At 44.7% G+C, this 23,202-nt stretch overlaps 1 protein-coding gene across 1 annotated transcript in view; it reads right to left on the bottom strand.

The window, feature by feature from the left end:
* Positions 1 to 1,583: 1,583 nt before the first annotated feature.
* Positions 1,584 to 23,202, bottom strand: part of LOC133975253 (aryl hydrocarbon receptor-like) — a 33,794-nt gene continuing 12,175 nt past the window's right edge. The window contains exons 3-11 of the mRNA XM_062413161.1: positions 20,672 to 20,784; positions 20,491 to 20,580; positions 20,271 to 20,391; positions 19,783 to 19,904; positions 18,472 to 18,674; positions 18,201 to 18,310; positions 17,957 to 18,098; positions 15,401 to 16,958; positions 1,584 to 10,957 (exon numbers count right to left, since the gene is read on the bottom strand). Coding sequence (XP_062269145.1) covers positions 10,862 to 10,957; positions 15,401 to 16,958; positions 17,957 to 18,098; positions 18,201 to 18,310; positions 18,472 to 18,674; positions 19,783 to 19,904; positions 20,271 to 20,391; positions 20,491 to 20,580; positions 20,672 to 20,784 — 2,555 coding nt within the window. The 3' untranslated portion in view covers positions 1,584 to 10,861. The remainder of the gene's footprint in view (positions 10,958 to 15,400; positions 16,959 to 17,956; positions 18,099 to 18,200; positions 18,311 to 18,471; positions 18,675 to 19,782; positions 19,905 to 20,270; positions 20,392 to 20,490; positions 20,581 to 20,671; positions 20,785 to 23,202) is intronic.

The raw sequence follows: 23,202 nt of genomic DNA, 5'->3' as shown, positions 1-23,202 counted from the left end.
GTGTAAATGCAACAATACCAGAGGTTCATCTTTCGGACAGTGAACATGGTAACACACTAATAATAGCTAATAATAATAGCTCACTCATTTGAACCATTTTTTTCATGTTTTCAATGCTTACTTTTCTGTTTATGCAGAAAATACTGATCAGATTTTATTTAAACTTATTGACGACTATGGGCCAATGGAGAAGAAGAAAATCAATCATCTTTTTTTTTCAAGTAATTTTACATTGTGAGACTAGGGGGCAAAACGTTTGAGAATTTCTCAACGAACAATGCAGAAATCTTTATGAAAAAAAAAAAAATCATTGTGAAGAATCATAATAACAAGTGAAATGTAGTGCTGATCCAGATACTGTTGATGATTTATCTTTTCGTAATATTGTGATAAAGTGGCCAATAAGACGGTTCCCTTCTGAACTCTGTCGGACTAAAAATCAGAGTCTTCAACTGTATCTTGGCGTCGTCAGGTGTTTCAGCCATTTAATCGCTATAATGTAACAAGCCAAACCAGAGGGTACGCTAAGGCTAAAGGTGAATCTGATTGGCTACTGGCTAGGATGGCAGCACTATGAAAGCCATGTAGCTCAGTAGATCAGACGCCGTCATATTTGAGAAACTACATCAATAGTTGTTGCAATAAAAGTGAGATAATAGGAATAAAGGAGTTGGAATAAGAGTGTAGTACCAGAATTACAAATCCCACACAATAGACCCCTGGTATCAGAAATGTAAGTTGTTCCCCTACCCCTATTTTCCAAATAACCATACAAGAGAACCACAAACCAAGACGCCATGCTGGTTCAGGTCTTTATGCGTCTTTCAAAAAAATAGTTCTGCAACTCTTTGTGATGGTTTTGCTTTTACTTTATTTTTTTTGAAAACCGGACATGATGTTGTGCAACGTTTCTAGTTGTTTTTCATGTCTTTGTGGTTCTTCTGCCTGAAATTCCAAGTCTTTCTGCACCTTCGCAGATATTTGGTCCCTCCCTTGTTGTCTTGCGTCTCGTTTTTGGTCATAACCTGCGACTCTGAAGTACAAGTCAGTGGCTTACGTGGAAGTTTTCTCCTCTCGGCTGCTCGTGAATACAAATTTAATGATGTAATGTGACCACAGCATACAGTGCACCCCCATAGAGCTGCGAGCATGACTGTAGACTCTTGTTAGAAATTCAAAGACCAGTCAGCTCTTTCTGTTTTTAAGATTTTATATCCAATAAAGAGGCCGTTGTGCCCAAAGCAGACACTGGAGAGAGCGAGGGGAGCACGCTGCGTCAGGGCAGACAGAGGAGGGAGGCTGCTGGAGCTTTACTTAATGTCTTGTGGGAACACATGGTATCTCAGAGGAGCAGGACGTCGGGAACACAAACATTACATGTGACATCATGCCCACAGATACTCCATAGATAACAATACCAGCTGGAACTCGGGCTGGTCCTCGCCGGGTTGAACCTGACACCTTTTCCTTTCTGAGGTCGCCAGATGACCCAGTTTGAAAAACAATCACACCGTGTCCTCATGCGAAACCCCTCCAGAGGTAACGCTCCAGGTGCAGCACAGGGAATAACACCCAAGACCGGCCGAGGGGTTACAATTCTTTAATGACAAAAATAAATGACACTTGTCCCCAGTGGTTATATTTTGCACACAAAGAATACAGAGGGTAACATTACCGTTAATTATCCAGACACAGAACAATATGGCAATAATAGTCTTCTACAAGTACAACAAAATGTATTCAGGTGCATATTTACTTTATCAACAGGACTTGACAAAACAAAACCACATGCCCATGTTGATTCAGCTGATACAGGATTTTTTAGGTGAAATTATACAATAGCTTTTTACAGTTCTGAGTCACGCTGCCTAATTTCAATCTGTTCACAGTTAGCACTCGATCTGCCGTCTCTCTCCCACATCTCCAAAATAAAAATGCCAGACGAAAACATTACAAAAGTGCCAAGAATCCAACAGAAAGTATAAAGTCTAACAGGTTGTCTTGGACAATCACTTCTTTCTTTCAGTGTCTGGCATTTGTAAAAAAACGAATAAATGCTTTAAATTGACAATACAATGTAGCTGTTTCTTGTAATGTTATTTGTGTGAAGCATCTGTAACTGGTTAAAATATAGTATAACACAGTGGTATTTATATATTATAAAATATGTCCTCAAATTTTCTATGAATAATTATTAACTGTTTCATTCATTTATTTAAAAACACATTTCCTTACTCTCTCTGAGGAAACTCCATCTCCTGTTGTAAGCGTTGTGATCCGACTGGAAGCTCAAGTGGACTTTGAGTTCTTTTTTCATTTGTTTATTCCACTTTCTCAGTTAAAGGTTGGGAATTAACTGTGCAGCTCAACATGCTGGCATGCCTCTAATTATGTTTAAATTAATTCTATAATTGCAATCAATAATGGGAACAAAAATTTTGTGTATAATCTGGTGAATATAGGCTGCTTATGAAGACTTCACTGGAGGTTAAATGAAGTGTTTCTAAGATAACACTTTATTTTAACTTTCCCAAAATGTTGTACATGTTTATAATACACTATAACACATGTTTTTATGTCACTAAGACATTTTTACAGATTATATAACTCATCCTCTGAAGCAGCTGTGACTGGATACTGAATAAATATAAAGCTGAACGGCAAAATAACAGTTATTATGATTAAATATGCCCGTATGTTTTTAATGAATATTAAATAATAAGTATTTTATGTATTCACATATATCATTAATCTATAGAAATCCATATATATCAACTTATTGCAGTGAGTATTGACAAATTGCAATGGTTTTGAAAAATATTCCTGGGAGCACTAACATGTTTATTCTGCTGACTGCAAAATATTTACATAAAAACATGTTTGTGTTAAAAATGAAATACAATCAGCTGATATGACCTCATCAGGTTTGTTAAACAATCTCTAATATTGTTTTCAGGAGTGACCTCAAAATCCCAGGATCAGTGGTCCTATAAAACACTGAAAGATTTGCCTCATCTGTCATATATATCATCTAATATGATAATTGCTGTTTTTACTTTCTTATCAATAACAAAAAATATCTGTTTAATAGTATTATTAATATCAACATCTGTTTAAACATGGGATTATTATTGATGTTGACAAATGCCTTAGTTCATAAACACTTCTAAATGTCCTTACACCTTCTTACAACTAGGTGATAGTGTCATAAACCTGTTATTGCTCAGCGGGTGGTCTTATTAAAACCTTAACAACAGGATTCAGGGAAGTAACAAGAAATGATCTCGTGAAATGACTTCCACAATATTTTCACACAGCATCGTGTGTGTTTTGTTTCTTACATACTTGTTCAATACAAAGTTAAATAATCGTTTTTTTTAATTGCCAGATAATACGAGTCTACATAGAACTGTAACTCTCAGACTGTTACAATTGCTCCCAACAAAGCTGTGTCAGCTTTGGGTAAAGATTCATTTTTCCACATTGCACTCTTTCATTTCATGGCTGAGCAAAATCCAAATAATCTCTTTGGAGGGAAAAAACAACACACAACATTAATGCAAATAACATTTTCTTGGCTTTTAAAGCTACAAAAGGGGATTCATGATATCATTTACGTTACATTTTACTCATTTGGCCAGAGCATCTTATAACTGGTGGACAAAACTAAAGCTTGAGCACAATATAGAGCTGGAAGTAAATACTAAGTACTGCATGTGTTCAATGAGACAAAGTGCTGAAGGCAAAGTGCAGCAAAGAACAAGAATTGAATCTCCTCTGATTTCTAGAGAGCCAAAGTGCAACCAGGACTTCAGACACTCTGTTCTGATGTTTTGTTTTTTTAAGGACCATAGCTTATATAATTCTTATATTTATTCTGTTTTAGTGGCTTGTAATAAACGACAAACTTTCACAATTCAGCAGACTGTGGAGCCACAGCGCAGCACTTTGTGAGTAACTTGTGTTATTCATGAATGTAGCGTTTACTGTGAGTACTGTCACATCTGCAGTTCATTTTCATGGGAGCTGTAGTTTTTCCTTTCATGGTCGTCTTTGTACGACTCAGTTAGAACGGTTTCAGTTTCCTATACCATCTGTTGATTTGTAAATGCGCACAAATCATTTCTTCAGGCAGACTAGATACAAGAAGTTATATATGATGGAGATGAGATGATATCATTCTCCATCCTCCAACCACCAAAGTCTATTTCTGACTCATCAGTTGAACAGGTGGCGTTTTCCTCCCCTCTCACTTCCAGCCTGTAGCGTGTTGATGGAAGATCCAGTTCAACCAATCAAGAACAGTTCTCGCTTTCCCAGCTGCACATGTTTCACCAAAACAAGTCCTGCAGCCCTGGGTTTGACACGGTGACACAGCACCTCAATCACAGATCTGCTTCTGATAGATTAACTTATAAAATAAAACCATTGGTTCGTGCTTCATCTCTGCTGACGGGACACTTCTGCTGCATCCCGGATTTATGTAAAACAGCTAATTATTGGTCAGGTCAATATTCGATGGGACACTTACATGATGAGAACAACACCGTGGTGCAGCAGAGGTTTTCTTAGATTGAAATGAGAAGGTCCATATTAATTGGTGAGCCACAGCAGATCCAGCAGTCATCTCTTCCTCTCAGTGAAGGAATGATCTCAGAAGTTCTGTCAGACAACTCACGTTTGATCATGTAATATATTTATTACAACAGATTTAGTGTTTGGCGTCTAGGCTCCAACTTAATCACTCCCCTATATGATTACACAGGAATGATGGGAGTGATGAGCAAATACTTGTAACCCCCCGTTTGGAGCCTACAGGTGGATGCTGGGCCTACAGGTGGATGCTGGGGTGGTGGAGGGACTGAAGCAACAGGTAGCAATACTGCAGCAGCAGTGCGAGAAAGAGGGGCTGATGGGAAATGTCTCTCTGGTTAAATAGACCACCTGATAAGGTGGGTGTGTATTATAGCTGGTTGTGGAGATTGAGGTATGTCACATGATGTATGTCACGTGGTGTATGTCACGTGATGTATGTCACGTGATTGGCGCCGCGCAGCTCGAGTTGCCTGCCAGAACTAGCTCGCAGGCGTCGCCATATTTCTGTCAGACAACTCACGTTTGATCATGTAATATATTTATTACAACAGATTTAGTGTTTGGCGTCTAGGCTCCAACTTAATCACTCCCCTATATGATTACACAGGAATGATGGGAGTGATGAGCAAATACTTGTAACCCCCCAAAACTGCACATAGTCGGAGCCTGACGTACGGATCGGTATCTGCTATGTGTGCGCCATTCACCGCCGCGGTGTGGCCATTCTCCGTAGGGGCATTAGCCTGCAGGAAAATATGCTAACTAGTGAACCTGTTATGTGAGCCATTCACCGCCGCGGTGTGGCCATTCTCCCTAGGCGCATTGCCTGCAGGAGAATATGCTACCTAGTGAACTGTTATGTGTGCCATTCACCGCCGTGGCGTGGTCATTCGCTGTAGCCAAATTGTCTGCGGGGGAATATACTACCTGGTGAGGTTCCCTATACGGGAATATAGTGAACTTGGCACATGGCAACATATGCACCGGAATTTCACCTTTAAGCCCAGCAAACCACCTGAAATGCAATAAAATAATCAGTCTGCAAAACACATACAAATTATTCATTCACATGTTTGTTTGTATCGCCAATATCCAAAACATGATTCGTTTCATCGGGCTTAACAAATGCGACATCCTGTCCTTAACCCTCGACAAGAGTAAGGAAAAACTACCAAAAAACCCCCATAAACAGGGGAAAAAGTAGAAACCTCAGAGAGAGCCACATGTGAGGGATCCCTCTCCCAGGATGGACAGGAACAGATGTATGCCATGGCAAGGGTGCAATGAATCCCTTGGCATCGTTCGCATTGTATCGTCACCATTTGAGGGGATAAAGGCGCGCCGAAACATGCCTGTGACTACCCCGGACGCGGATACGTGATGGATCCCGAGATCTGACATGCAACAAAGGATTTATGCAGCGGAGATTACACATTAAAACATCAAGGCTGCAGATGATGTTTGAGAGTCAATATTCCTTCTTGTGGTGTCCAACATAGCATGAGTAGCATTGATGATGGAGTGTTGCAGTCATAGTGGTGCAACATCTTAGTGAGTGCGGGGACAGCATCCAGGTGTTAGGCCTCAGCTCTGGCAGGGATGGCGAAGCTTTGAGGAGATCTCGTCATGCATTTTCGACCATTGTTGGTAGGCAAGGGTGTCGTCAGATGGGTTGAAGAGGGATGCAAGCGTTTGATCATAGAGCAGAAAGAACAGAAAGCAGTATTATTCTTAGCAATGATAATTCAGAAGTCTCGACAAGATCTATCAGACTTGTTGTGAACATGTGTTCTTCTAATACTAGAGAGGATAAGGTCATGTAGAGGATTAAAATAAGCGTCCTTGTCAGATTTCCTATTATACTGCTTCCGTTATCGTATACTCTGACTCACCTTGACAACAATTCCGTAATAAGGAAATATAAAGCCAAGGTAAATGTTAGGTAAGACTGTCATCATTGAGGATTCATAGCTTTCTATTGTAGCAGCATGCAAGTGAAGTATGTCACCTGATATATGTCACATGATTTATGTCACCTGATGTATGGCACATGACTGAAGCAGCGCAGCTCGAGTTGCCTGCCAGAACTAGCTCGCTGGCTTCGCTCCATTTCAGTCAGACAACTTACGTTTGATTATTTATCTTATTTATTACGATATTTATTATTCATAGTAGAACAGGTTTGTGTTTGGCGTCTAGGCTCCAACTTAATCACTCCCCATATGCTAACACAGGAATGATGGGAGTGATGAGCTAACACTGTAGCCCCCCAACACTGCACAGATTTGGAGCCTGACGGATGAATCGGTATCTGCTATGTGTGTGTCATACACCGCCGCGGTGTGGCCATTCTCAATAGGCGCATGCCTGCCAGAGAAAATGCTACCTAATGAGCCTGTTATGTGTTCCATGCCACTGCAGTGTGGCTATTCTCCATAGGCCCATGCCTGCAGGAGAATATGCTACCTAGTGAGCCTGTTATGTGTTCCATGCCACTGCAGTGTGGCTATTCTCCATAGGCCCATGCCTGCAGGAGAATATGCTACCTAGTGAGCCTGTTATGTGTTCCATGCCACTGCGGTGTGGCTATTCTCCATAGGCCCATGCCTGAAGGAGAATATGCTACCTAGTGAGCCTGTTATGTGTTCCATGCCACTGCAGTGTGGCTATTCTCCATAGGCCCATGCCTGCAGGAGAATATGCTACCTAGTGAGCCTGTTATGTGTTCCATGCCACTGCAGTGTGGCTATTCTCCATAGGCCCATGCCTGCAGGAGAATATGCTACCTAGTGAGCCTGTTATGTGTTCCATGCCACTGCAGTGTGGCATTCTCCATAGGCACATGCCTGCAGGAGAATATGCTACCTAGTGAGCCTGTTATGTGTTCCATGCCACTGCGGTGTGGCTATTCTCCATAGGCGCATGCCTGCTGGAGAATATGCTACCTAGTGAGCCTGTTATGTGTTCCATGCCACTGCGGTGTGGCATTCTCCATAGGCGCATGCCTGCTGGAGAATATGCTACCTAGTGAGCCTGTTATGTGTTCCATGCCACTGCGGTGTGGCATTCTCCATAGGCGCATGCCTGCTGGAGAATATGCTACCTAGTGAGCCTGTTATGTGTTCCATGCCACTGCGGTGTGGCATTCTCCATAGGCGCATGCCTGCAGGAGAATATGCTACCTAGTGAGCCTGTTATGTGTTCCATGCCACTGCGGTGTGGCATTCTCCATAGGCGCATGCCTGCTGGAGAATATGCTACCTAGTGAGCCTGTTATGTGTTCCATGCCACTGCGGTGTGGCATTCTCCATAGGCGCATGCCTGCTGGAGAATATGCTACCTAGTGAGCCTGTTATGTGTGCCATGCCACTGCCACTGCAGGCATTCTTCATAGGCGCATGCCTGCAGGAGAATATGCTACCTGTGAAACTGTGATGCTTACCATGCACCCCTGTGGTGTGGTCATTCGCTGTAGGCACATTGTCGCGAGAGAATATATACTACCTGGTGAGGTTCCCCCCAACTGCCCTGGCTGTAGGAGAATATATTGTGAACTTGGCACGTGGCAACCTATACCCCAGAATTGAACACTCTAAGTCCAGCAAACCACCTGAAATGCAACAATTTATTTTTTTTCCCTCTGCTTCAACTTCTACAGACCTCAGAGTGACAATGGGAGCCACAAAAACTAGGGCTGCACAATTAATCGAATTGCATGATCGTCAGCAATATTGACATTTAAAATGCGTGATTTGCTACAAGCGCTTTTTCGACTAACATACGCTAACCACCAGAGGGAGAACAAGATGGGAGTTGTCATGCACGCACCATGCAGCGGTAACCAGAACAAACGTTTTGTCTGCAGCCAGTTCCGGTATTTCTTAGAAGAGTAGAGACAGAGAGTAGCCAGTCACGGTGTCGTGTGAAAGGTAAATCAATTATCAGGAGCAGAAGGCGAGGAGCAAGTCCTTCGAAAAGGATATCATCCATTGTTTGGTAGTTTTGGAATTTAGGGCAAGTGATGATAACCAAGAACAAATCATGCCAGAGTGCGTTTAGAGTTGTGTTTGCGCCGCATAGCAATACAACTACCTTGTTTAACCACCTGAAAAAAACAACCCACAAACCATAGTACAACAAGTGCATCAAGGCCAAAGCTAACATTACCTCCCTGAATCTCCGTCCATGTCCAACGTCAACATATAGCGTATCCATCCCCATTCCCGAAGACACACTGGAATAACGGATGCGATCGCATTTCATTTGGCCAAAGACAGGTGTCCCATAAATACTGTGAGCAATGATCAAGCACAACAATGGAGCCGTACATGTCCCTGACAATTCACTGCATCGATTGTAATTTGCAATGAAGAGTCGATGCTTACAGACGTCATTTTTCCCATAAGAACCGACAGGAGAGTCGATTGCCCAGGACCTAATGAAAGATGTGTACATTAGCTGGAATGTAGCACAACATGGGAGTGAAAGCAGTGTTCTTGTGCATTTAAACATAAAAACGCTATATAAAAAAAAAGATGTTGTTCCTAAGATGTATTAATAATCATGATATTAATATTGATCTAAATAATCGTAATTATGATTTTGGCCATAATCATGCAGGCCTTACGACAACGCTGCGCACAGAAGTGTTGTGGTGTCTTGACACAACAGTAAACCACCACTCTCTCACATCCAATGAAAGATGTTCAGAAATTTTCAAAGAAGGTTTCCCGAGACGGACATCGCCAAGACGTTAATATGCGGAAAGGAAAACCCGGGTACTGCTCAGTGTGTCTATGAACTGTTTCTCACACCACAAGTAGATTATGACCACCAACAGTAGATTCTGACATATTTACTTCCTCAAAGTGCACCAGATTGTAGTCGACAATCCGAAGACAAAATAGTTGCCCGTGAATTTAATATTCGATCATTCGTTAGTTACCTCATAGCGCGTGTTATTCGCGCAGCTGTAATAAACTTTGTTTTACCGGAGGTGCTGATGGAAGTAGCTGAGGAGTGAGCCATCTCGCTCCCTTCCTATCCCTGAAACTCGGGCATGTGCAATGGGACAAATATAGCACATGGCACGTCCGTTGCGAAATCATCGCATGCCAGAAGTCATAAGAAAGTCATATATACAAGTTATTTACAATTATTGCATTCAACATCTATGAGGGCCCATTTGAGGGTTCAGTATCTTGCACAAGATTGAACCCCAACCTTTGGTTGGAGGAAGACCACTCTACCCACATATATATTATATTATATAATTGAATTTTCAGGAATAACAAAACATTTTACCTGCAGCATTTGATACCTTTGGGAAAGGTACTGTTGTCAGGAGACAGGAGCTTCAAACCCATGGCTGGAGATTGGACTACAACTCCCATAATCCTGCTGGAGTGACGTACCAGGAAGTACTATAGCACAAGCCGGTAACGTTGTTTACATCACGTGCAGGGAAGATGGCGTGTGATTCGAGACTGAATTGTTTCATTCATAACGTTCAGTGCAGACTTCATTCAGCAGAGGAGACAGGATGAAAGCCCCAGCGGATCCAGGCGCGCTTCCTCTGCCTCCGAGGGACAACATCCCGCGGTGAGGGAGAAGTTGGTAGAGCAGAGATGTCCCGGGAAGAATCCGTCAGCGAAGCTGCCGTCAGTGACGCTGCCACCGGCGTTTGTTCGGCCTCGCGGAACCGCCTTCAGTCAAGAAGTAGTTGAAACTAACTCGTGGCTCAGACCGGATGAATTAAACGCTTCGGGTGCGCAGCTCCTCCAAGATGTGGTGCGCGCTGAGAGGCCCGCGGGAGTCGTGGTGCAGACGCTTGACGTCCGTTTCACACGTAGTGAATCTTAAAGGACCGAGCCGAAATTACGGAAATAATGCGAACTTTTTCGGAGGAGGAATCACGGATTGAGAGAGACAACGACCCACGGAGGAACAACGGTCACTTGGTCAACAACTGAGACGCTGAAGCAACAGGTAGCAATACTGCAGCAGCAGTGCGAGAAAGAGGGGCTGATGGGAAATGTCTCTCTGGTTAAATAGACCACCTGATAAGGTGGGTGTGTATTATAGCTGGTTGTGGAGATTGAGGTATGTCACATGATGTATGTCACGTGGTGTATGTCACGTGATGTATGTCACGTGATTGGCGCCGCGCAGCTCGAGTTGCCTGCCAGAACTAGCTCGCAGGCGTCGCCATATTTCTCTCTGAGACACTGATGGATGCTCATCTATCAGTGCGGGGCCGACGTCTCTATAGCCCGGTGTTCTGGGAAAGGTCGATGGTCCCATCAGGAATGATGGGGAAGGCAAACTGGTCGACAACGCCGTTCAGGGAACCATTGGGAATCTGTGGAAGAGAAGTGTAGAGGGGCTGTGATTATCTGAACGCAACACTGATAATTAAAATCGTCAGCTGGTTCAGGTCCACGAATCACTTAAGTCATCCCTACTGAGAGTTCATAGGATAACCTGGTCTGGGATTCTTTGCCTGTTCACAGTTTTTTGTTTGCTGGGTCTTTTTCCTTTTTTCTAAATTGATGGTCCAGTGATAAGATATACAGTAACAAAATGAAAATATGGAATTTTAGCTTTGTACAAAAAAATGAATATAAATTGGAAAATATGAGGAGTTGATATAGTAGTCGATCCTTAACTATTGGCAGACTAGTTGGAACTAGACCATAGACTCAGAAAAAGAGCTAGACTGAACAGTTGATGAACCTCACATGCTCTGCACAGTCAGAGCTTCAGTGAATTCATTTATTAAAATTAGCTGTGAATATTTGGCTCAATAGTTGTGGAATTCATCCAACATAAGAAGAAAGGTGAAAAAGTGCACTTAATAACTAGAATTTAGTAGAGCACACACCTCCACCAAGGCCAAGCAGTCCCCTTATTGCCATTATGCCCCTTTTGAATTCACTAAATCACCAACACTCATCAATATCCATTTCATGAATGTGCCATCAAAATGTCAAATGTCAATGTTTTTAAAAAAAGGCCCCATTTATCTGTTAGCAAAAAAGTAAAAAAATACTCCTGGATCCAACCCCTCAAATGGATCTGAACGAAAAGTTTATGAGTTCTTCTCTGACGTTTTTTTTTGTTCTAATTTTGGTCAAAAACAAACCAACAAGCAAACAAATGGACCCAGGTGAAAACATAAACTCCTTGCCATAAGTAAAAAACTGAAATCAGATGTTGGACCAAACAGGAGATTTTTATCACACTTTAATCATATGACGATTGAATCTGCATTATGTTGTGAAATCACTGTTACTGTAACTAAAAAAAGTTAAATCAGTCCCTGAGGAATTGTGTGGATTCAACACATCTAACACAAATCCAGAATCTGATGATGAAGTGATTTCTAATGCTCAGTGAATCATCAGATTAAATCTAAACCCATTATTTTAAACTTGGTTTCAGACCCTGACTTCTCTCAATTTTTTTCTCATATTCACCTTTTCTTTTGAAAAAACCCTCAATGAATATCGATAAAAGAGGAGATGGGACCCAGCCCGGAGGAAGCCCGGGGCCCCCGTCTGGAGCTAGGCCCAGACGGAGGGCTCGATGGCGAGCGTCTGGTGGCCGGGTTTGCCACGGAGCCCGGTCGGGCATAGCCCGAACAAACTACGTGGCACCCCCCCTCTCTTCATCTCATGGGCCCACCACCTTTGGGAAGACCCGTTGGGGTCGGGTGCGCAGCCACATGGGTGGCAGCGAAGGTCAGGGGTCTCGACGGACCAGACCCGGGCGGCAGAAGCTGGCTCTGTGGACGTGGAACGTCACCTCGCTGTGGGGAAAGGAACCGGAGCTTGTGAGGGAGGTGGAGCGCTATCAGTTAGATCTGTAGGGGCTTACCTCCACGCACAGTCTCAGCTCTGGTACCGTACTCTTGGATAAGGGTTGGACTTTATTCTTCTCCGGAGTTGCCAAGGGCGTGAGGCGCCGGGCGGGTGTGGGGATACTCATAAATCCCCGGCTGAGCGCCGCGGTGTTGGAGTTTACCCCGGTAGACGAGAGGGTCGCCTCCCTGCGCCTAAGGGTTGTAGGGGGGAAAACTCTGACTGTTGTTTGTGCGTATGCACCAAACAGCAGTTCAGAGTACTCGGCCTTCTTGGAGACCCTGAATGGAGTCCTGTATGGGGCTCCAGTAAGGGACTCCGTACTTCTGCTGGGTGACTTCAACGCCCACGTGGGCAACGATGGAGACACCTGGAGAGGCGTGGTGGGGAGGAACGGCCTCCCTGATCTGAACCCGAGTGGTCGTTTGTTACTGGACTTCTGTGCTAGCCATGGATTATCCATAACAAACACCATGTTCGAACATAAGGGTGCTCATAAGTGTACCTGGTACCAGAGTACCCTAGGCCGAAGATCAATGATCGATTTTGTGATCGTGTCATCTGATCTGAGGCCGCATGTTTTGGACACTCGGGTAAAGAGAGGGGCGGAACTGTCAACCGACCACCATCTGGTTGTGAGTTGGATCAGGGTGTGGGGGAAATTTCCGGATAGACCTGGTAAGCCCAAACGAGTAGTGCGGGTGAACTGGGAACGCCTGGAGGAGGCCCCCGTCCTAGGTATCTTCAACTCACACCTCCGGCGGAATTTTTCTGGCATTCCTGTGGAGGTTGGGGGCATTGAGCCGGAGTGGGCGGTGTTCAAAGCCTCCATTGCTGAAGCTGCGGCGGCTAGCTGTGGCCTCAGGGTCCTAGGCTCCTCAAGGGGCGGTAACCCTCGGACACCGTGGTGGACACCGGTGGTCAGGGAAGCCGTCCGATTGAAGAAGGAGGCCTTCCGGGATATGATATCCTGGTGGACTCCTGACTCGGTTGCAGGGTACCGACAGGCCCGAAGGGCTGCAGCTGCTGCCGTGTCGGAGGCTAAGCAGCGGGTGTGGGAGAAGTTCGGAGAGGCCATGGAGAAGGACTTTCGGTCGGCACCAAAGTGTTTCTGGAAGACTATCCGGCACCTCAGGAGGGGGAAACGGGGAACCATCCAAGCTGTGTACAGTAAGGATGGGACTCTGTTGACCTTAACTGAGGAGGTTGTCGGACGTTGGAAGGAACACTTTGAGGAACTCCTGAATCCGAATAACACGCCCTCTATGTTGGAGGCAGAGCTCGAGGTTGATGGTGTTTCATCGTCAATTTCCCTGGTGGAGGTCACTGAGGTGGTCAAACATCTCCGCAGTGGCAAGGCCCCAGGGATTGATGAGATCCGGCCAGAAATGCTAAAGGCTCTGGGTGTTGAGGGGCTGTCATGGTTGACACGCCTATTCAACATCGCGTGGGAGTCGGGTACAGTGCCAAAGGAGTGGCAAACCGGGGTGGTGGTTCCCCTGTTCAAAAAGGGGGACCAGAGAGTGTGTGCCAATTACCGGGGCATCACACTTCTCAGCCTCCCTGGTAAAGTCTACTCCAAGGTGCTGTAAAGGAGGGTTCGGCCGATCGTCGAACCTCAGATTGAAGAGGAACAATGCGGTTTTCGCCCCGGACGTGGAACTACGGACCAGCTCTTCACTCTCGCAAGGATCCTGGAGGGGGCCTGGGAGTATGCCCATCCGGTCTACATGTGTTTTGTGGATCTGGAGAAGGCGTATGACCGGGTCCCCTGGGAGAAACTGTGGGAGGTGCTGCGGGAGTATGGGGTAAGGGGGTCTATCCTCAGGGCCATCCAATCCCTGTACTCCCAAAGCGAGAGCTGTGTTCGCGTCCTCGGCAGCCAGTCAGTTTCGTTCTCAGTGGATGCTGGTCTCCGCCAGGGCTGCGCCTTGTCACCAATCCTGTTTGTGATATACATGGACAGGATATCGAGGCGTAGTCGTGGTGGGGAGGGGTTGCAGTTCGGTGGTCTGAGGATCTCGTCACTGCTTTTTGCAGATGACGTGGTCCTCATTGGATCATCGGCTTGTGACCTTCAGCACTCACTGGATCGGCTGGTGGCCGAGTGTGAAGCGGCTGGGATGAGGATCAGCACCGCTAAATCTGAGGCCATGACTCTTAGCAGGAAACCGATGGATTGCTTACTCCGGGTAGGAAATGAGTCCTTAGCCCAAGTGAAGGAGTTCAAGTACCTTGGGGTCTTGTTCGCGAGTGAGGGTACTATGGAGCGTGAGATTGGCCGGAGAATCGGAGCAGCGGGGGCGGTATTGCGTTCGCTTTACCGCACCGTTGTAACGAAAAGAGAGCTGAGCCGCAAGGCAAAGCTCTCGATCTACCGGTCGATCTTCGTTCCTATCCTCACCTATGGTCATGAGGGCTGGGTGATGACCGAAAGGACGAGATCACGGGTACAAGCGGCAAGTGGGATCCCCCCGTCAGAGTTGGTCAATGTGGCCCGGGAAAGGGAAGTCTTGGGCCCCCTGCTTGAGCTGCTCCCCCCGCGACCCGACCCCGGATAAGCGGATGAAAATGAGATGAGATGAGACCTTTTCTTTTGAATAAAAAAGCAGATATTTTCTAACAGTTGATCGTCATTTGCATCGATGATGAAACCTGGAGAGTTTTTTTTCCACTCAGGCCTCAGACATGCTCCCAATGTCAGTCCCTCACATTACTCCTCTTACTTTACAACTTGATGGATGGCTGAGGTGCAGGAGAGGCTCATCCAAACTGTCAGGAGCCTTTACAAACTGTTCCCCAAGACAAATCATGAGCATCTGGACAAAGAGCTGAGAAACACTCATCCTGAAATCTGAGCCCGACTTAAGTTTAAAATTCTCAATCACTTTTCTTCCCCCTTTTTTCTAAAGTCAAAATAAATCACTTGAAACTCATCTTACCTGAGCTTCACTGTTCCAACAGAAGAATGATGACTGTAATGATCCGTTTTCAGTGCGATACTCCGGTCGATGCGTCCCTACGTGTGCCTCGTGTCCACTCAGGTGACCCATGCTGATGTTGCCCACATCTGTGTTGGGACCGGACATCATCCCCTGGTTGATGCCGAGGTGAGACAGGGTGAAGGTCGAAGCGTTTGTGGTGGTCCCTGCAGCATGTGTGGCTCCTCTGGTGCACACGGGTCCCAGGAGGGGCCCGTTCGGTCTGCTGAGTACAGTTGCACTGTTTGGTATGTGACCTTCTCTTTTTTCATACATGCAGCTGCCGGATAATCGCTGTGTTCGTGGGTGAGCTGTTGAGTTCACGCTGCCTGGTGCGTGTGAAGAATGTGAAAGTGTGCGATTGTGAAAACTTTGCGACAGCTGCCGTTGTTGTTGCCACTCTGCGGGGTCCTGAGGCTGGAGCTCCACGGAGGTCTGCTGTGAACCGGAGTGGTTTAGAGAATAGTGCTCACTTTGGTCCATCACCTCCAAGCCAGATTGAAGTCTGCTGTGAATAGTGTTAGTGTTTTGTGTGGATGGAAGCCATGACAAATGTGTCTGTGTTGACATCATCTCATTGCCACAGTGGTGATTGCTGCTGATTGGAGGCCACAGAGAAGAGGAGTGTCCCTGCTGAGTGATTCGACACTGACTGGGTGTTAGTGTGCTTGTCGTTCCCTGAACAACAGCTTGTGAAGCACTTTTCAGTCTGTACCCTCCAACACCACCAGGAATATTTCCCAACCGAGCTTCTTCTTCAAACCCAGTCTGATTAGATTCCATGTCTGTCACTGGCTGCCACTGTGGCTCAATATTTGACAACCCAGGATGCTCACCTTGAATGGATAAACTGCTGATCATGCCAGACACAGGACACCCAATCTGACCTGAAGCCTGGACAGCGGGTCCACCAGTCTCTCTCCTCAGAGCCTCCTCCACATATGAGAACACATCATTAGCCAGGATGTGATTCAGATCATTCGATGTATCTTCCCTCTCTTTATTCATCCTGATGAGGGTTTTCTCCCACTCCCTCAGCTCGGTCTCCTCCACCTCAAGGCCCTCGATCCCTCCGTCCCCGATATCTCCCAAAATCTGCTCCAAAGATTCAATCATGGCCTCTGATGCGAGGTCTGCTGTGCTGGACCTCTTCTGCAAAGCCTGGTTCTCACCCGGCACACTGAGCAGAGCGTGGCTGTCCAGAAAGGCTTGTTCCAGGGACGGCTGGGGTTGTTCGCAATCAGTGTCCTCTGTTTGGGAGAAGAATGGGAGCTGGGGACTGGGATTCTCTGGCTGCGTGTAAAGAGAGCGGTCCTGCCGATGAAGGGATCCCAGGATCGAGGCTGGGTCCAGAGGTTTCTCCGCTGTGGGCTCAGAGGTTCCTGCTGTGCCGGTGTCAGGAGAACCAGGGATGGAGATGGGGTCCAGAGAAACGTCGTACAGGACACCTTCACCGGTGGCGAGGTTGAACGGGAGCTGCTGTCTTCTCTGGCGCATTTGTTCCTCTCCTTCTTCATTTCTACAGAAAATGAGAAGTGACAAGCAAAGGTTAATACTACACTTCACAATCCAATCGACACTACACACAGGAAATAAATGCAATGGGACTTTTGCTGTACATGTAAATATACATTTATATATGTAACTATATATACACAAATTTACACAAGTTTATTTCATTGTACAATACCAATTTTGCTTGGATATGAAAGAAATTTCCTAAATTGCAACCTTATTTTTCAACCTCATTGTAAGTAGCTTTGAATTAAAATAAATGATTTGTTATGTAAATTGTGCAAGAAAACATGATGCAATATTTAAAAATATAAAGATAGTCCTGTTACAGCAACACATTTTGTTGGAAGATATATTGTCCAAGAAGTAATCTCGATAAATCATATTATTGTCATCCGTATTATTCCACTGATGATATCACTGATATAAAGATAATTTAATAGCATAAGCATGCAAATACATCTTTTCATAGAGCAATGAACTTAATTATTGAAAATATACAATTATATAAACCACACAACCAAATCAATGAATAAAATGAATGCTCTGACTGTCAGGTGTGTGTGTGTGCTCATCTCTGTCGCTCTTCACAAACAGATGATCACGTTTATTAAGTTATAATCAATGATCATGAATCTAGATCGAGCCGGTCACTTTAACCCTGATGTCCTGGCTGTGCGTGTCTTTTGTTGTGTGTAGCAGGTGAAGTGAGTGCACGCAAAATGCTGGACTTTTATAATGTGTTTAAAAACCTGTCTCATAAACTCTGAAGCAAATCCAACAAACACAACGTTACAAAGCTTACAGCTTCTTACTTAGGGCCTAATTACTTGTGAGTAGTGTTTGTGTTTATTGTAAAGTGAGCGTGTGGAGGGAGCACAACCTGACAAAATCTAAATTGAGTAAATTTCGGCCCCTTTATGGCCACTGATTTTTTTTAATCCTGCTCGTCTGCTGCATTTCTGACAAAGCAGTGTTTGAAGATCAGTGTGCGGCGCTTACGTGAGGGCTTTCTGCCGAGCGATGATAAAGTCTGGTCTCCCTTTCTTGAAGACTACCCGAGCCTGGGCCTGAACCCACAGCCACTGTCCTGTTTTAGTCAGCAGCCTGAAGATCGTGAAGCCACTGTCTCCGGTTTTCATCACTGAGGACAGAGCAGGTGGACAACAGACGCACATAAGGCTGATGATAAGGTAAGTTATGAAAAAAACAATGCGGAGATGAAAAGATGAGGGCAGTAACTCACTCTTGAGGTGGTTGTCAGCACAGTACATCATGTCAGCAGCGTGGATGAACTGATACCCAGAGTTTGGTGTGACCAACTCTACCTCCGTATAACCCAACACCAGCTTCCCCCTGAAAGGAAAACAAACATAGAGCGAACAAAGGACAGACTGTTAGAGGTGGAAAATGTTGGACTGGATTGGAATAATTTCACTCTCCGGTTCAATGTCCCTTTTGAGAAGGAGACATTTGACAACATATGGAGAGTAATAACAAAAATCTCCAGGATCTACCTTGTGTCAATGCTCATAGGAGCAAAGTCCATTCTGTGTTTGGTCTGGAAGATGAAGGTCTTGGTGCGGATCTCCATGACCGAGGGGGACTGCAGAGGTGTGGCGATGGCGAACAGAGCGAGCTGAGGATGCACCACAGTCCCATCGGCCCCGACATTTCCCTGGAAGTGCAGGTACTTGAGACGCCCACTGAAGTTTAGAGCCTGGGGTGGAGGAGACACAGTTACATACAAAAATGCAGTCACGTATACAAGCATGTCAATAAGTGTACGAGTCAATGGGATTTATATCCCGAGTGATGTGGCTCTTAAACCAAGTTTTTCACAACTTTAACCTGTGTGATTTCATTGTTTTCATGATTTGACCTCTAGTGTCTAAATGAGGTTGACATCTGTGGTTTAAAGCAAAGGTTGCTCCCTCTATTTACAATCTCGACCGAAATCCAGATGAGAAGAAATCTGAGCTGTTAAAATCTATCTGAGTCATTTTCATTTATTGCCGTATGACCTTTGCCTTGTTTTAAGAATAAATATAGGCTGTCTTACAGTCACACAGCTAATACATCTGGGACATCTTCCACTGTAATAACTTCTATCAACACATGTATGAAAACCCTAAAACACATACAAACTAACAAGACTGGCCCACAGTTGAGCGCATATGTCCACCAAGACCCCACTCCGGCTCCCGCTTTGTTGTGCACGTGTGAAAGGCAAACTCCATAGCCAATTCTGTTGGGGTTTACCCAGAGGTAATGTCTGATCATGGCTTTAGTATGTTTTCATTTGATTTGTTTGTTAGTCAGCAGGATGACGCAAAAACTACTGGACAGCTTACCATGAAACTGTTTCCCACAGAATGAATTCAATCTATGCAAGCACGCAGCCAATGGCCCTGAACACAGCTATACAATTCAGCAAGAGCAAAACACCAAGTTAGAGATCTCTTGTCAGGCCGCCATGGTCAAGATAATAATGAATGAAACACTGCTTTGATATGGCGAGATATATATGGCATCAGTTTTGGGGGAGGTATACGCTGTCAGAGTGCCCCTCTACTTTACTTTGGTGCAAACAATCATGGTCCCTTCAGGGTGAACTGTAACAACATCCCTTCACGTTTCATCCAGCACCATGATCCAGTCAAAATTATATTTAATGACCCAGTAGTAGTTGAGATAATGACATTCTGACATCAGCCTCAGCTTTACTTTGCACATTGGCATGGTAACACTAAACTAAGACGGGGAACATGGTAGAGATTATAGCACGGCTGAAGTCTCCTGCTGAACAAATGTTTTGATAGTGTTACCAGGAATCCAGAGGTGTTGTCCAGGAGGCAGCGAACGCGGCAGCAGAAGTTTCTCTCCAGGAAAGATGAGTTCTCTGGAGGGAGGTACTGAGGCAAGAAGTTCTGAGAGCTGGACTGTCCGCCTGCAGAGACACAATATTTAGTTTAAATGTCTGGTATGTCTCTACACGGTATCCCAACATGCCTGCCTTCTGGGTTCTTCAGCATCTGTTACTCAAACACTGTATCCGTCCGAACGGCACTCAGATTTCTAAACACACACTTATGGTATAACTGTCTAGCAGAAGACTAACACCTATTTTAAAATTCCGTTTCAATTAGTCTGATTATTTTCTCTGTTATTGGTCTATAAGATGAAAAGGGAGAAATATCATTCCCAAAGCTTCTTAAGTCACGTCATTAAAGTCACGCTCGTTTGTTTTCCATTCCAAAGTGAATGCATTTCTAGGATTTTCAAGATTTTAAATCTCAGCTGATTAAATATTTACCCTCTGCTATCATGTCTCCGTCAGCTTTGCTGGGGTTGAGGGCAAAGTGGAGCTGACACTTGAACGTCTCTCTGTCATCCACGTGAACGAGATCATACACACTCTGATGGAAGACATCCGACTGATGACAGAGGAGAAGAGTTTGTTTAACTTCTTGGGGTTTTCTTTCAGTACGGTACACAGAACTATATTTACACTGTATTGAGTGTAACAGTTTAACCTGATGGAAGCCCAGGAAGTCCCGGATGGTCGGGGACGAGTAGAAGATCGTGCCATCAGTCGTCACAACCAGCACGAAGCCGTTCAGAGCCTGCGGAAATAATGAGAATGCATACACATTTCATATTCTGAACAAACACTTCAGCACTCATGTGAACTGTCTCTGCGTTTTGTTAGCGCACCTGAAGCAGGAGTTCTCCCTCTGAGAAACCGACTCCATCCAGGGACACAGTCTGTCCATTTCTGCCGTTTGCAGGCACGAGAGGAGCAGGCCTCGCATTTTTCCAGAGCACCGCTGCAGCGTACAAAAATCACAACACGTCATCCTCTTGTGCACACAATATATAAGCTGTTTCAGATGCAAACACAGGAACATCTTCCATCACTGAGCATGGAGGATCCCAGGACTGCTTTTACTATGGTAGTATCTATTCTTTTAGTTTATATTAAATAGAACCACGTTGTTAAGAACGGTTTTAATTACTACATTTCGATGCCTCGCAACCTAAATTCACCTCCATTGTTCTGAAGTAGCAGCGCAAATCAAAGCAAGTCCAGCAGAAGCCTTTTTGAAACTATTTGTGTGAACAGACTTTCATTGGCAGCATTGGGAGACATTTTACAGTGACGTCGGGAGATCTTCCCGAGCCATGTGGATGTCAGCAGGGAACTCCTAAAAGAAGGTGACTGTTGGTATATGGTTTGTTTCCACTTTAAACTGGAAACACTGTTATGTTCTCAGATCAAATGACTAGATCTGATGTGGAAGATGACAAACCTTGGGATGAACCAACTAAGGATGATCACCTAACAGGCACTATCAGCTCACTGATTTGGTTTTACTGAAACGTCAATGTTTTGCTTCGCTATAGTGTCATTTTCAGACGGAGCAGGCAGCTGTCCACTATACTCAGCAGAAAGTAAGAGTGTCACACTCGGTCTGAGACATTTAGCTGCTAAGAGTCAGATATTTTCCCTTGCGATTGGAGGAGACCAAAAAAGAGCTAAAAGGGGGGGGTAATGAGTATTGATGAGTATAATAATAATAGTCTATTCAGAAGCCATTTTCAGAAATGAACCTCTGAGGTTCAAGGGGACTGGACAGAGAAACTTGCTCGTTCATAAGCATTCACACATACAGCCCCTCCACAGCTAGAGTGAAGGAAACGCAAAACACTGTTGGGTATCCAATACTTGTAAGATCCCTGCTTACGTTTCACTGGTTTATTTGTGGAGCAGACAAAGTGTCAGTGACGTCCTACAGGCAGCTTTTAGCTGGACAACAGGTGGCAACAGAAATCCCACAGAAAATGAAAGCATGTTCTTTTTTTCATGAATAAACATCTGCACAGCATCAATGTAGCTGTGAAGGAATACAAACATTTCAGAATCTGCTCGTCAGTAAAACCATGAACCGGTCAACAGACATTATTCGCTTTTATTTCGATCAAACTTGACAGAACAGCTATTTTCCTTTGTGTTCAAAAAACAAGTGTTTTTTTTTAGGCTTTGGCAAACTCTTTTATAATCTAATCTGTGATCGCTGGCATTCAGTCAGCTAAGCAAAGCCTCCTTTCCTTTCCTTACAGTAATGACTCTGTGGCACGCTAACAAACTTCCCTCGCCTCCCACCTCCTCCCCTCCCCCTCCCCTTTTTAAAACAAACCCACTGGATCTGCGTCTCGTCTCCACTCGACAAACCCAGGAATTTGCCCTGACATCGCGGTCAAGAGCAGCTTTCTACAAACCCAGAGGACTGACTGAAGGAATCCTGGGTTTGTTATTATTGCATGAACACAAACCAACTCAGGGGATCCACTGAAATTGGTGTAATACATCAAAATGTCTCCGAGCATTAAGCTCAGAGTGACACCGAGAACTAAACACAATATGCAACACGTGAATTAGATGTGAAAGACTAAACACACTGGACAGAATGGCCATTAAATGATTTAAACTGAGTCTCCTGAACAACATAAAAACATCTCATCTCTGTCACCCTCTGTTCAGCACACATCTAGTTAAGAGTGAGACTGACCAACATACATACATTAATTACAACAGTTGTTGTATAAATGAAAAATCTGCATCTAAAATGTAGAGATACTCTGCTGAATATCAATCATAATATTTGAAAAAAAAACACCATTAGTCAAAAAATCCGATATGAAAGCACTGAGTCAAGATTATTTGACCTGTTTTCAATCAAATGTAAACTTTTCTTTGTCTATCTTCGAGATCTTGACACTTATTTCTGTAGAAGTCCAAAGACTTGTTTTTGTCCGAGGCTACTTACAGTAAGTCTAAACAATGGATGTTCAGTCAGAGTAACAGCGATGAACATCAACCATTTGTCGTCAGCACTGAGGTGTGTGGTCTCTGTGAGGGGCCCCAAGGAAAGTTTGGGTAGCACAGTAGGACACACACACACACACACACACACACACACACACACACACACACACACACACACACACACACACACACACACACACACACACACACACACACACACACACACACACACACACACACACACACACACACACACACACACACACACACACACACACACACACACACACACACACACACACACACACACAAAATATACTGCTGGGTATTTTTAATCTATAACAAGAGACTGCTGTATTCAGGCCTCGGCAGAGGAGACACAGATTTAAAAAATGCAGCCGAAGGCCGAGTTAATGGC

Source organism: Platichthys flesus, chromosome 19 (assembly GCF_949316205.1).
Source record: "Platichthys flesus chromosome 19, fPlaFle2.1, whole genome shotgun sequence".
Lineage (NCBI taxonomy): Eukaryota > Metazoa > Chordata > Actinopteri > Pleuronectiformes > Pleuronectidae > Platichthys > Platichthys flesus.
Note: the sequence above shows the minus strand (reverse complement) of the source record. Positions and strands in the feature narration are given on the sequence as shown.